Source organism: Entelurus aequoreus, linkage group LG14, assembly GCF_033978785.1.
Source record: "Entelurus aequoreus isolate RoL-2023_Sb linkage group LG14, RoL_Eaeq_v1.1, whole genome shotgun sequence".
NCBI classification, from domain to species: domain Eukaryota; kingdom Metazoa; phylum Chordata; class Actinopteri; order Syngnathiformes; family Syngnathidae; genus Entelurus; species Entelurus aequoreus.
In genome coordinates this window covers 35,868,476-35,884,833 of record NC_084744.1, presented here as the reverse complement: position 1 = coordinate 35,884,833, position 16,358 = coordinate 35,868,476, and the positions used below count along the sequence as shown (strand labels likewise).

Below are 16,358 nucleotides of genomic sequence, written 5' to 3'. Positions count from 1 at the left end.
CCTTCTTCTTCTTCATGACAGTGTACTCATAGGCATCGTTCTTCTTCTTCTTCATGACAGTGTACTCATAGGCATCGTCCTTCTTCTTCATGACAGTGTACTCATAGTCATCCTCCTTCTTCTTCTTCATGACAGTGTACTCATAGTCATCGTCCTTCTTCTTCTTCATGACAGTGTACTCATAGTCATCGTCCTTCTTCTTCATGACAGTGTACTCATAGTCATCCTCCTTCTTCTTCTTCATGACAGTGTACTCATAGTCATCGTCCTTCTTCTTCTTCATGACAGTGTACTCATAGTCATCCTCCTTCTTCTTCATGATGGTATACTTGTAGTCCTCCTCCTTCGTCTTTATGACGGTATACTCTTGTCACATCTGGGCTCCTCCCCCATGGCAAGAACCTTCCCGCACATAATAATAATAATCCTTCTATAATTGGTCACTCTGCGAGAAGGTCGTGCCTTCAAGGGCCCCGGCCTCTCCTGCAAAGATCTCCCAGCATTCAGTGGGGGAACAGACGACTCGTCTCCTGTCCAATTAGAGGCAACTTTGACCGCAGGGGGCCGGCCCATGGCATAAATAATCCTTGCCACGGGCTGACAGATCAAAGGGTGCGGCGGCCATTCGGCTAGCTTTCTTTTCAAAGAACTACAAAATGCAATTTCAGTAGAAATGAGTTGCAAATCTAATCCAAGTGACTATGAAGAAGTTTCTACCAATATATGAACTGACTTTTAGATTCATGAACAAGTTTGCATGAATATTTCAACTCCCTTTTAGATCCATGACAGCAAAGAAGTGGATGCTAACAGTTCTTTAGTCCTTCTGAAATATTACTACTGATGTATTAGATATGTGCTGATGCAATGCCGCTCCCATACTGCCGGACCAAACAGGAAGCACACGGTGTTGCTGACATTTTATCAGGAGGAGAACGTGAGTCAGTGCCTGCAACTTTTGCATCAGTCAGTGTGAGTTAGCGCCACTGGCTGATGTTGCACAGGAACTAGGATTTGAATGATTGCTTACTTGAAATGTGAATACTTCCACCAGTCTCAGGAGAGAAGAAGTACTGACAGAGTATTTAAGAAGTACAAACCAAGACATTTGTTTGATTCTTTATGATGATCTAAGCAACACAAACATCTCAGATCTGATCTAAGATCTGTTCTACCAGCTGAGGGCCCCACGGACTGATCCATCAAAGGATGTAGATGTCACCTTCAGAACCAGTACAACGTAGAGACCTTTGGCAAAGAACTAGAAAATGCCATTTCGGTAGAGATTTCGTGTGAAGGCTGAAGAGTTAGCACGCCGGCCAGATAGCGTTCATTCATATATTTTTTTTAAAAAAGAGCAAAATGAGCTTGTGAAGCTAACAGTACTATGCTAACATGTTAACGATAGCATGCGTACAGTTAGCATTCGTGAAATGCCCAAATATATAACACCAAAAAAGATAGCATGTTAATTTTATCAAGTACCAAAATATGAGGTGTATACCTGCAAGATTAGCACCAAAAAAAGCTAGCATGCTAATGTGAACATGCTAACAGGCATGAAATGTTCGATGCTGGGGTGTATATGTGCAAAATTAGCTAAAAGCTAGCGTGCTAATGTTAGCATGCTAAAATGCTAACTGTAACGTACGCCAAGTACCGGAATGTATTATTCTAAGGTGTGTACCCGAAAATTGTGTTTAAAATGCTAACATGCTAACGTTATGACTGAGGCTAATTAGTTCCAAGACCTCAGAGGACTAGAACCTTTTATGAAGCTAACAGTACTATACTAACATGTTAACGATAGCATGCGTACAGTTAGCATTCGTGAAATGCCCTAATATATGACACCAAAAAAGATAGCATGTTAATTTGATCAAGTACCAAAATATGAGGTGTATACCTGCAAGATTAGCACCAAAAAAAGCTAGCATGCTAATGTGAACATGCTAACAGACATCAAATGTTCGATGCTGGGGTGTATATGTGCAAAATTAGCTCAAAGCTAGCGTGCTAATGTTAGCATGCTAAAATGCTAACTGTAACGTACGTCAAGTACCGGTATGTATTATTCTAAGGTTTGTACCTGAAAATTGTGTTTAAAATGCTAACATGCTAACGTTATGACTGAGGCGAGTTAGTTCCAAGACCTCAGTGGACTAGAACCTTTTATGAAGCTAACAGTACTATGCTAACATGTTAACGATAGAACGCGTACAATTAGCATTCGTGAAATGCCCGAATATATGACACTAAAAAAGATAGCATGCTAAATTGATCAAGTACCAAAATATTAAGGTGTATAAAAATGAGCACAAAAAAAGCTAGCATGCTAATGTGAACATGTTAACAGGTATCAAATGTTCGATGCTGGGGTGTATATGTGCAAAATTAGCTAAAAAGCTAGCAAGCTAAAATGCTAACTGTAATATACGTCAAGTACCGGAATGTATTACTCTGAGGTGTGTACCCGCAAACTGTGTTTGAAATGCTAGCATGCTAACATTATGACTGACTAATGCTAACGTTAGTTCCAAGAACTCAGTGGACTAGAACCTTTTATAAAGCTAACAGTACTATACTAACATGTTAACGATAGGATGCGTACAGTTAGCGTTCGTGAAATGCCCAAATATATGACACTAAAAAAGATAGCATGCTAATTTCATCAAGTACCAAAATATTAAGGTGTATAAAAATTAGCCAAAAAAAAAAAAAAGCTAGCATGCTAATGTGAACATGTTAACAGGCATCAAATGTTCAATGCTGGGGTGTATAAGTGCAAAATTAGCTAAAAAGCTAGCGTGCTAACGTTAGCGTGCTAAAATGCTAACTGTAACATACGTCAAGTACCAGAATTTTTTACTCTGAGGTGTGTACATGAAATAAATGAAAAAAATACAAACAGAGGACCCAGATTTCCCTCGCCCGGACGCGGGTCACCGGGGCCCCCCTCTGGAGCCAGGCCCGGAGGTGGGGCACGATGGCGAGCGCCTGGTGGCCGGACCCGAAGAGGCAACGTGGGTCCCCCCTCCAATGGGCTCACCACCCATAGCAGGGGCCATAGAGGCCGGGTGCTATGTGAGCTGGGCGGAAGCCGAAAGCAGGGCACTTGGCAGTCCGATCCTCAACTACATAAGCTAGCTCTTGGGACGTGGAACGTCACCTCACTGAGGGGGAAGGAGCCTGAGCTAGTGGGGGTGGAGGTGGAGAAGTTCCAGCTAGATATAGACGGACTCACTTCGACGCACAGCAAGGGCTCTGGAACCAGTTCTCTCGAGAGGGGCTGGACTCTCTTCCACTCTGGCGTTGCCAGCAGTGAGAGGTGACGGGCTGGGGTGGCAATTCTTGTTGTCCCCCGGCTCAAAGCCTGCACGTTGGAGTTAAACCCAGTGGACGAGGGGGTAGCTTCCCTCCGCCTTCGGGTGGGGGGACGGGTCCTCACTGTTTTTTGCGCTTACGCGCCAAACGGCAGCTCAGAGTACCCACCCTTTTTGGAATCACTCGAGGGAGTACTGGAGAGTGCTCCCTCGGGTGATTCCCTTGTTCTGCTGGGGGACTTCAACGCTCATGTTGGCAACGACAGTGAAACCTGGAGAGGCGTGATTGGGAAGAATGGCCACCCGGATCTGAACCCGAGTGGTGTTTTGTTATTGGACTTTTGTGCTCGTCACAGATTGTCCATAACAAACACCATGTTCAAGCATAAGGGTGTCCATATGTGCACTTGGCACCAGGACACCCCAGGACACCCCAGGCCGCAGTTCCATGATCGACTTTGTAGTTGTGTCATCGGATTTGCGGTCTCATGTTTTGGACACTCGGGCAAAGAGAGGGGCTGAGCTTTCTACCGATCGCCACCTGGTGGTGAGTTGGCTGCGATGGTGGGGGAGGATGCCGGACAGACCTGGCAAACCCAAACGCATTGTAAGGGTCTGCTGAGAACGCCTAGCAGAGTCTCCTGTCAGAGAAAGTTTCAATTGCCGCCTTCGGAAGAACTTTTAACATGTCACTAGGGAGGTGCTGGACATTGAGTCAGAGTGAACCATGTTCCGTACCTCTATAGTCGAGGCGGCCGATTGGAACTGTGGCCGCAAGGTGGTTGGTGCCTGTTGTGGCGGTAATCCTAGAACCCGCTGGTGGACACCGTCAAGCTGAAGAAAGAGTCCTATCGGGTTCTTTTGGCTCATAGGACTCCGGAGGCAGCAGACAGGTACCGACAGGCCAAGCGGTGTGCGGCTTCAGCAGTTGCGGAGGCAAGAACTCGGACATGGTAGGAGTTCGGGGAAGCCATGGAAAACGACTTCCGGACGGCTTCGAAGTAATTCTGGACCACCATCCGCCGCCTCAAGAAGGGGAAGCAGTGCAGTGTCAACACCGTGTATGGTGAGGATGGTGTTCTGCTGATCTCGACTGCGGATGTTGTGGATCGGTGGTGGGAATACTTCGAAGACCTCCTCAATCCCACCAACACGTCTTCCTATGAGTAAGCAGTGCCTGGGGAATCTGTTGTGGGCTCTCCTATTTCTGGGGCTGAGGTAGCCGAGGTAGTTAAGAAGCTCCTCTGTGGCAAGGCCCCGGGGGTGGATGAGATCCGCCCGGAGTTTCTTAAGGCTGTGGGTGATGTGGGGCTGTTTTCGTTGACAAGACTCTGTAACATCGCGTGGACATCGGGGGCGGTACCTCTGGATTGGCAGACCAGGGTGGTGGTTCCTCTCTTTAAGAAGGGTAACTGGAGGGTGTGTTCCAACTATCGTGGGATCACACTCCTCAGCATTCCTGGTAAGGTCTATTCAGGTGTACTGGAGAGGAGGCTATGCCGGATAGTCGAACCTGGGATTCAGGGGGAACAGTGTGGTTTTCGTCCTGGTCGTGGAACTGTGGACCAGCTCTATACTCTCGGCAGGGTCCTTGAGGGTGCATTTGAGTTTGCCCAACCAGTCTACATGTGCTTTGTGGACTTGGAGAAGGCATTCGACCGTGTACCCCGGGAAGTCCTGTGGGGAGTGCTCAGAGAGTATGTGGTAACGGACTGTCTGATTTTGGCGGTCCGCTCCTTGTATGATCAGTGTCAGAGCTTGGTCCACATTGCCGGCAGTAAGTTGGACACGTTTCCAGTGAGGGTTGGACTTCGCCAAGGCTGCCCTTTGTCACCAATCCTGTTCATAACTTTTATGGACATAATTTCTAGGCGCAGTCAAGGCGTTGAGGGGATCTGGTTTGGTGGCTACAGGATTAGGTCTCTGCTTTTTGCAGATGATGTGGTCCTGATGGCTTCATCTGGCCAGGGTCTTCAGCTCTCACTGGATCGGTTTGCAGCCGAGTGTGAAGCGAATGGGATGGGAATCAGCACCTCCAAGTCCGAGTCCATGGTTCTCGCCGGAAAAGGGTGGAGTGCCATCTCCGGGTTGGGGAGGAGATCTTTCCCCAAGTGGAGGAGTTCAAGTACATCTGAGTTCTGTTCACGAGTGAGGGAAGAGTGGATGGTGAGATCGACAGGCGGATCGGTGCGGCGTCTTCAGTAATGCGGACGCTGTATCGATCCGTTGTGGTGAAGAGGGAGCTGAGCCGGAAGGCAAAGTTCTCAATTTACCGGTCGAGCTACGTTCCCATCCTCACCTATGGTCATGAGCTTTGGGTTATGACCGAAAGGACAAGATCACGGTTACAAGCGGCCAAAATGAGCTTCCTCTGCTGGGTGGTGGGGCTCTCTCTTAGAGATAGGGTGAGAAACTCTGCCATCCAGGGGGAGCTTAAAGTAAAGCCGTTGCTCCTCCACACGGGCATCTGGTCAGGATGCCATCCGAACGCCTCCCTAGAGAGGTGTTTCGGGCACGTCCGACCGGTAGGAGGCCACGGGGAAGACCCAGAACACGTTGGGAAGACTATGTCTCCTGGCTGGCCTGGGAACGCCTCGGGATCCCCCGGGAGGAGCTGGACCAAGTGGCTGGGGAGTGGGAAGTCTGGGCTTCTCTGCTTAGGCTGCTGCCCCCGCTACCCTTCCGTACATCCATCCATCTTCAACCGCTTATCCGGAATGGGGTCGCAGGGACAACAGCTCCAGCAGAGACCCCCAGACTTCCCTCTCCAGAGCAACATTAGCAACTTCCTCCTGGGGAATCCCGAAGCGTTCCCAGGCCAGAGAGGAGATGTAATTCCCCCATTTGGTCCTTGGCCTGACGTGGGGTCTCCTCTCAGTGGGACGTGCAATGAGAACCTCCCTAGGGAGATGCTCGTGAGGTATCCGCACGAGATGCCCGAACCACCTAAGGTGGCTCCTTTCCAAGCGAAGGAGCAGCGGCTCTACTCCTAGTCTCTCTCGGGTGACTGAACTTCTCACCCTATCTCTAAGGGAGATGCCAGCCACCTTTCTGGGGAAACTCATTTCGGCCGCTTGTATCAGCGATCTTATTCTTTGGGTCATGACCCACACTTCATGACCGTAGGTGAGAGTAGGAATGTAGATAGCTCGGTAGACCGAGAGCTTTGCCTTCTGGCTCAGCTCTCGTTTGGTCACAACAGTGCGGCAGAGAGACTGCAATACTGCCCCAGCTGCTCCCATTCTCCGGCTGATGTCCTTCTCCATCTTTCCCTCACTCGTGAACAAGACCCCGAGATACTTCAACTCCTCCACCTGGGACAGAGTCTCGTTCTCTACCTGCCCCCGCGACCCGACCTCGGATAAGTGGAAGAAGACGGATGGATGGTGTGTACCTGAAATTTGTGTTTAAAATGCTAGCATGCTAACGTGATGACTGAGGTGAGTTAGTTCCAAGACCTCAGTGGACTAGAATGTTTGACCCAGTTAGGACTCACATGTCGGCTAGCTGTGTGAGGACTTAGTCCCAGGACCCAGTCAGTGACTCATAGTTCATACAGAGTCCCTCATCATTCAAGTTGGAGCAGATGTTTTCACACCAACAACTTTCTCTCTCCTCCTTTTCTAAATGGCAGAGGGAGAAATCCCTCTTGCTCAAGATGTCACCTTGAGTGTGGAGGAATCACATCCCCCTCACCACCAACTTTATACATGGAGGAGCCACATCCCCCTCACCACCAACTTTATACACTCGCCTGTTCACTCTGCTAATGAGGCAGTTATTTATATATATATATATATATATATATATATATATATATATATATATATATATATATATATATATATATATATATATATATATATATATATGTATAGTGTGAGCTGCAGATTACAGAAGTACTTCTCTGGGATCTCATGTACTTAAATATTGTTGAGGTGACTTTGATCTTTACCGTGTTGAGTCATACTATGTCATTCTTCTGCATGTATTTGAAGTATTTAAGTACTAGGAGTCATATTTGTGTGTCAGTATATTTGCACCAGTACTGTATTATGAAGTTTATTTGCATCCGTACTGCGTTATGAAGTATACTTGCATCAGTACTGTGTTATGAAGTATACTTGCATCAGTACTGTGTTAAGAAGTATATTAATGTCAGTACTGTGTTATGAAGTATACTTGCATCTGTACTGCATTATGAAGTATACTTGCATCAGTACTGCGTTATGAAGTATACTTGCATCAGTACTGTGTTATGAAGTATACTTGCATCAGTACTGTGTTATGAAGTATATTAATGTCAGTACTGTGTTATGAAGTATACTTGCATCAGTACTGTGTTATGAAGTATACTTGCATCGGTACTGCGTTATGAAGTATACTTGCATCGGTACTGCGTTATGAAGTATACTTGCATCAGTACTGTGTTATGAAGTATATTAATGTCACTACTGTGTTATGAAGTATATTAATGTCAGTACTGTGTTATGAAGTATACTTGCATCAGTACTGTGTTATGAAGTATATTAATGTCAGTACTGTGTTACGAAGTATACTTGCATCAGTACTGTGTTTTGAAGTATACTTGCATCAGTACTGTGTTATGAAGTATACTTGCATCAGTACTGCGTTATGAAGTATACTTGCATCGGTACTGCGTAATGAAGTATACTTGCATCAGTACTGTGTTATGAAGTATACTTGCATCAGTACTGCGTTATGAAGTATACTTGCATCGGTACTGCGTAATTAAGTATACTTGCATCAGTACTGCGTAATGAAGTATACTTGCATCAGTACTGTGTTATGAAGTATATTAATGTCAGTACTGTGTTATGAAGTATATTTGCATCATTACTGCGTTATGAAGTATACTTGCATCAGTACTGTGTTATGAAGTATATTAATGTCAGTACTGTGTTATGAAGTATACTTGCATCAGTACTGCGTTATGAAGTATACTTGCATCAGTACTGTGTTATGAAGTATATTAATGTCAGTACTGTGTTATGAAGTATACTTGCATCAGTACTGCGTTATGAAGTATACTTGCATCAGTACTGTGTTATGAAGTATACTTGCATCGGTACTGCGTAATGAAGTATACTTGCATCAGTACTGTGTTATGAAGTATATTAATGTCAGTACTGTGTTATGAAGTATACTTGCATCAGTACTGTGTTATGAAGTATACTTGCATCAGTACTGTGTTATGAAGTATACTTGCATCGGTACTGCGTAATGAAGTATATTGTGTGTATTTGCAGGCATGGTGAACTACAGCGAGGTGTCAGGATATCCACTTGTTCAACGTTGGAGTCTTCGCTCGGTGCTCTACCACGTCAAACTCAACCAGTGGGTTTTATCTCAAGGTAAAGACACACTTCCCAGTACTACAACTGTGTATTAGTACCCCAAACTGTGTATTACTACCCCAAACTGTGTATTACTACCCCCAAACTGTGTATTACTACCCCAAACTGTGTATTACTACCCCAAACTGTGTATTACTACCCCAAACTGTGTATTACTACCCCAAACTGTGTATTAGTACCCCAAACTGTGTATTACTACCCCCAAAAACATCAAAGTGAGTTGGACAAATATGGAAGAAAGGTGTGTTTATACACCTTGTATAATATATTATATATATATATATATATATATATATATATATATATATATATATATATATATATATATATATATATATATAAAATTTAATATAATATATAATATATAAATGTGTGTTTGTGAACACTAATGAGGAATGAAGAGAAAGCAGGAAGTGACATCACAAGGTCTTAGCTGAAGCTAACTAACTTGCGTGGTCTCTCCTGCAACATGCTCCTTCTCACCATCGGCGTGGAGAGCAAAGTGTTGCCATGGCAACAGGCCGGGGCGAGTGCTCGCTGATTAACGTGTGACGACCTTGACGGACAGACGGAACGTTCCGTGACGCTCCGCTCCATGCGGGATCGACACGTTCCACCTCGCCGAGTCACTAAACTTCACTTAGTCACCAAACTTCATTTTCTACCACGGAAACCTTCAACAATAGAACCTGTGTATATATACATATATATATAGTCCATATATATATATGGACTATATATATAAGTATATATAATGTATATCTGCTAGGGTTCAGCGCTGCCATCCACTCCCTGGACAATGTGTGTATATATATATATATGGACTATATATATAAGTATATATAATATATATCTGCTAGGGTTCAGCGCTGCCATCCACTCCCTGGACAATGTGTGTATATATATATATATATATGGACTATATATATAAGTATATATAATATATATGTGCTAGGGTTCAGCGCTGCCATCCACTCCCTGGACAATGTGTGTATATATATATATATATGGACTATATATATAAGTATATATAATATATATGTGCTAGGGTTCAGCGCTGCCATCCACTCCCTGGACGGAGCGACTCAGCGCAGCGACTTTGAGAAGATCCTGCAGGACTTTGGCAACCATTATGTGCAGGAGGCCATGTACGGCTTCCAGGAGTCCTGCACCATCTGGTACCCCAACAAGCAGGTCCAGAGGCAACTGTGGATGGAGTACCAGGACATCAGCAAAGGTAGGATCCACCGCCTAGCCTACTCTGTCATACCTGCTCCAGATCATACACGCATTGATCCAGATCATACACGCATTGATCCAGATCATACACGCATTGATCCAACACAAAGATGCATTGATCCAGATCATACACGCATTGATCCAGATCATACATGCATTGATCCAACACATACAATAATTGATCCAGCACATACATGTTACTGATGCAGGCAGCATATTGCCTGTCTTGTGTTTGGTCCACAAGTACCACCATGTGACTTCCTGCTGGGAGATGTGCCGCCCTGCACTGTGTTGTTTTTGTGATGTGTTTATTTTGTGTCTAAAAGTTTGCATGAGGGTGAACTGGAACATGCTGCACTCAATTCAAAGTTTCCATGTACACAGTATTGCTACGTTACAATAATAATAATAATAATGATATTTCAGACCTGCAGGCAGTATAAATATCACATGTACACAGTATTGTTACATTACAATAATAATAATAATGATATTTCAGACCTGCAGGCAGTATAAATATCACATGTACACAGTATTGTTACGTTACAATAATAATAATAATGATATTTAGGACCTGCAGGCAATATAAATATCAAGTCTATGTACACTTTTGACCACATATACAGTATATGTACAGTAGATATATATATATATATATATATATATATATATATATATATATATATATACCGTAATTTCCGGACTATAAGCCGCTACTTTTTCCCCTCGTTCTGGTCCCTGCGGCTTATACAAGGGTGCGGCTTATTTGCGGTCTGTTCTTCTCCGACACCGACGAAGAGGATTTCGGTGGTTTTAGTACGCAGGAGGAAGACGATGACACAATGATTAAAGACTGACTTTTCATATACCGGTAGGCTGGTTATTTTGATAACGTACAGGCGAGCACTTTGTATTACTTTGCACCGTTGTATTATTTGTACTCTGCACGAATGCTGTTCGCCATGTCAAAGATGTGAAAGTTTGATTGAATGATTGAAAGATTTATTGTTAATAAATGGGACGCTTTGCGTTCCCAAACAGTCATCTCTGTCCCGACAATCCCCTCCGTGGTAGCAGGAACCCCTATATACTACGCTAATTACACATCAAAACCCTGCGGCTTATAGTCGGGTGCGGCTTATATATGGAGCAATCTGTATTTTCCCCTAAATTTAGCTGGTGCGGCTTATAGTCAGGTGCGGCTTATAGTCCGGAAATTACGGTATATATATATATATATATATATATATATATATATATATATATATATATATATATATATATATATATATATATATATATATATATATATATATATATATATATATATATATATATATATATATATATATATATATATATATATATATATATATATATGTGTATATATATATATATATATATATATATATATATATATATATATATATATATATATATATATATATATATATATATATATATATATATACTTAGATGTATTTATTCTAGCAACATATCTACCATGTAAGATATGTTTTCCATTAAGGTGCTAAGATTGTAAAATGTTGATGTTGAGTATCTGGAGGAAGGAAAAGGATTTGAGTGGCAGTCAAATGTTCATATTTCATATTTCTTCTTCCCTCCTGGCAAGAAGAGTCTTGCAAGCGTCCAACATGGAGGAAATAATAATGAGCTCGCTGGAGACTTTGATCATCTTCTTGCTGCACACATGAAACTTACATGCATCTTATTCTTTTATTATGATACTTATTTATATAGAGGGTTATTTGAAATGGGGACAGATACAGAAACATAGACATCTGAGACAATGTATGCATCATGTAGTTAAGCCATAAGATATCTGGGACCATGTAGTTAAGCCGTAAGATATCTGGGACCATGTAGTTAAGCCATAAGATATCTGGGACCATGTAGTTAAGCCATAAGATATCTGGGACCATGTAGTTAAGCCATAAGATATCTGGGACCATTTAGTTAAGCCATAAGATATCTGGGACCATGTAGTTAAGCCATAAGATATCTGGGACCATGTAGTTAAGCCATAAGATATCTGGGACCATGTAGTTAAGCCGTAAGATATTTGGGACCATGTAGTTAAGCCGTAAGATATCTGGGATCATGTAGTTAAACCATAAGATATCTGGGACCATGTAGTTAAGCCATAAGATATCTGGGACCATGTAGTTAAGCCATAAGATATCTGGGACCATGTAGTTAAGCCATAAGATATCTGGGACCATGTAGTTAAGCCATAAGATATCTGGGACCATGTAGTTAAGCCGTAAGATATTTGGGACCATGTAGTTAAGCCGTAAGATATCTGGGATCATGTAGTTAAACCATAAGATATCTGGGACCATGTAGTTAAGCCGTAAGATATCTGGGACCATGTAGTTAAGCCATAAGATATCTGGGACCATGTAGTTAAGCCATAAGATATCTGGGACCATGTAAAAGCACAGCTGAGAGTTAAGCAGTTTCTTCTCATCTTAAAACAGTCTAGGTTTGCCTTCAGGGTTTTACACATTTTCTTAATGTGACTTTTAAAATTCAGCTGATAGTCTAGGATTATGCCCAAATATTTGACTTCAGGTACGTGTTCAATGAGCTCCTCATTCATTTTTATATTCAGAAGGTTTGTTTGAGGTAGTTTTTTTATGGAGAAGCTGACAGAGTTAGTCTTTTTAGTGTTCAGGGTTTGATTGATTGATTGAGACTTCTATTAGTAGATTGCACAGTACAGTACATATTCCCTACAATTGACCACTAAATGGTAACACCCCAATAAGTTTTTCAACTTTTTCAACGTCGGGGTCCACGTTAATCAATTCATGGGTTAAACAGGATGATGCCAGCCAAGATGCTATTTTGTCTAATTTAGCATTGAACTTCTCAGCAACTAGAGTACAGGTCTTACCTGATGTACATACCACTGTGTCTCTGTATCTGTACATACATCTGGCAGCAACTAAAGTACAGGTCTTAGCTGATGTACATACCACTGTGTCTCTGTATCTGTACATACATCTATATACCACTGTGTCATCCGCATACATCTGTAGATCTATATCTATGCATACATCTGTAGATCTATATCTGTGCATACATCTGGTAGGTCATTGATGTATAGACTGAATAGTATCGGTCCCAAGACACTACCCTGAGGTATCCCTGTAGGAAGATCTGACATTATTAATGGTGACACATTTAGATATGACTCAAACCAGGACAATGACTGTTTGGATAAGTTGAATTGAGTTAGTTTTGAAATGAAAATGTCATGATTGACTATCAAATGCTTTTTTTTTAAAGTCTAGAAATACTGCACCGACCAGCTGTCCTTTGTCAAGGGAATGTTTGATCCTTTCAGTTCAAACACAAGTGGCAGATTCTGTAGAACGTTAGGTCTGAATCCCAATTGCAGGGGAGTCAAATAGTGGTTTGTCTCAAGGTGGTGAATTAGTTGTTCTCCAAACTATCTTCTCCAGGACTTTAGATACAACTGGTAGAAGGCTGATAGGTCTATAGTTAGATGTCATTCCAGCATCACCAGATTTTAAAAGTGGTATTACCTGTGCAGTTTTCCATCCATCTGGAAATTGCCCAGTTTTAATGGAAATATTAATAAGACGGGTGAGAGGCTGTGTAAGGATGCCGCTATATTTTTTAAGAAAAGCTGTGTCTAGATTATTTATTATTTATACTATTATCATACATACTCCACTTATTATACTACGACTTTCCATCTACTTATTTACACTATTATCATACATACTCCACTTATTATACTACGACTTTCCATCTACTTATGTATACTATTATCATACATACTCCACTTAATATACTACTACTATACAAGTCTGCTCTAGCTAACACTACCCTGCTGGCACACCCATTACCTGATGCTCCTATTGCAGTCACCAGGTGCAGTCACCAGTGACTATGGACTATGCTGTAGGTGCAGTCACCAGGGACTATGCTGTAGGTGCAGTCACCAGGGACTATGCTGTAGGTGCAGTCACCAGGGACTATGGACAATGCTGTAGGTGCAGTCACCAGGGACTATGCTGTAGGTGCAGTCACCAGGGACTATGGACTATGCTGTAGGTGCAGTCACCAGGGACTATGCTGCAGGTGCAGTCACCAGTGACTATGGAGTATGCTGTAGGTGCAGTCACCAGGGACTATGCTGTAGGTGCAGTCACCAGGGACTATGGACAATGCTGTAGGTGCAGTCACCAGGGACTATGCTGTAGGTGCAGTCACCAGGGACTATGGACTATGCTGTAGGTGCAGTCACCAGGGACTATGGACTATGCTGTAGGTGCAGTCACAAGTGACTATGGACTATGCTGTAGGTGCAGTCACCAGGGACTATGGACTATGCTGTTGGTGCAGTGCATGAGCAGTGGGTGAATGGCACTTGGCAACCTTTGGCTTTCTTTAGCAGGCAGTGACCGTGAGCTCCTCGGCCTCTATAAGGCCATACCTCATTTCCGTTCGTTGCTTGAAGGGCGGCCTTTCACAGCTTTTGAGGACCACAAACCCCTCACTTTCACGATGGCCAAGACGGCCGAACCGTGGTCGGCTCGGCAACAGAGGCACCTCTCCTACGTCTCAGAGTTTACGACGGACATCCAGCACCTCGCTGGTAAGAGCAATGTCGTTGCTGACCGCCTCTCCCGAGCCGTCAAGGGCGCTGTCCATGTGGGGCTGGATTTTGCACAGATGGCAGTTGACCAAGTCAACGAGCCAGACATCCGAGCTCTGAAGGCTGCAGCTACAGGGCTACGGTTGTCTGAGGTTCCATTTGAGGACACAGGGGTTACACTCCTTTGTGACGTTGCTACGGGTCGGCCACGGCCCCTTGTGCCCGCCAGTTGGAGGCGGCGGGTGTTCGACTCCATCCACGGCCTTTCCCACCCTGGGAGGAAACCTTCCCAGCAGCTGGTAGCTGCAAAATTGTCTGGCGTGGGCTGAAAAAGGACGTTAGGGACTGGGCTTCCACATGCGTGGCATGCCGGCGCTCAAAAGTGCACTGCCACACGCGGGCTCCACTGGCACCGTTTACGGTTCTGGAAGCGCCGTTTTGACCATGTCAACGTGGACCTGGTCGGCCCTCTCCCGTCTTCACGCTGGCCGGAGGCAATACCTCTGACGGCGCGCGTTCATTGGTACGTGGGTTGCCCGTTTCGGTACCCCGTCAGACATATCATCTGACCGGGGCTCTCAGTTCACTTCTGAGTTCTGGGCCGCTGTGGCCAAGAGCTTGGGAGTGTAACTCCACCACACCACGGCGTATCACCCACAGGCCAACGGTATGTGTGAGCAGTTTCACCAGTCCATGAAGGCAGCGCTCAGGGTGTCCCTAAAAGACAGCGCTTGGGTAGACAAACTCCCTTGGGTGATGCTGGGGCTTCTGACTACCCCCAAGGAAGACCTGCAATCTTCCTCGGAAGAATATATACTTAAAATGTTTTGTATGTATATATATATATATATATATATATATATATATATATATATATATATATATATATATATATATATATATATATATATATATATATTTATATTTATATACATTGCCATTAACAGAGGCAGGTGTGTTCATTAACAGAGGCAGGTGTGTTCATTAACAGAGGCAGGTGTGTTCACTAACGGAGGCAGGTGTGTTCATTAACGGAGGCAGGTGTGTTCATTAACAGAGGCAGGTGTGTTCATTAACAGAGGCAGGTGTGTTCATTAACGGAGGCAGGTGTGTTCATTAACGGAGGCAGGTGTGTTCATTAACGGAGGCAGGTGTGTTCATTAACGGAGGCAGGTGTGTTCATTAACGGAGGCAGGTGTGTTCATTAACGGAGGCAGGTGTGTTCTTTAACGGACGCAGGTGTGTTCATTAACGGAGGCAGGTGTGTTCATTAACGGAGGCAGGTGTGTTCATTAACGGAGGCAGGTACACTAGCTTTTTAACTAAGTCTTGAACTGTAGTTACATTTTTACACCATAGTTTTGCCACTATAGTTTTTACACTATAATTTTTTACACCTTAGTTTTACACTATAGTTTTTACATTGTAGTTTTCACACTATTGTTTTTACACTATAGTTTTACACTATAGTTTTTACACTATTGTTTTTACACTATAGTTTTCACACTATGGTTTTACACTATAGTTTTCCCACTATAGTTTTTACACTATAATTTTTACACCTTAGTTTTACACTATAGTTTTCCCACTATAGTTTTTACACTATAATTTTTACACCTTAGTTTTACACTATAGTTTTCCCACTATAGTTTTACACTATAGTTTTCCCACTATAGTTTTTACACTATAGTTTTACACTATAGTTTTTACACTATAATTTTTACACCTTAGTTTTACACTATAGTTTTTACACTATGGTTTTAC

The 16,358-nt window shown here is 43.2% G+C and overlaps 1 protein-coding gene across 8 annotated transcripts in view; it reads left to right on the top strand.

Annotated features, from left to right (window-relative positions):
* astn1 (astrotactin 1) overlaps positions 1–16,358 on the top strand; it is a 257,745-nt gene that overhangs the window by 155,171 nt on the left and 86,216 nt on the right. For all 8 annotated transcript variants that reach the window (XM_062069739.1, XM_062069743.1, XM_062069740.1 and 5 more), the window contains 2 exons: positions 8,594–8,698; positions 9,750–9,938. In XM_062069739.1, coding sequence (XP_061925723.1) covers positions 8,594–8,698; positions 9,750–9,938 — 294 coding nt within the window. The remainder of the gene's footprint in view (positions 1–8,593; positions 8,699–9,749; positions 9,939–16,358) is intronic.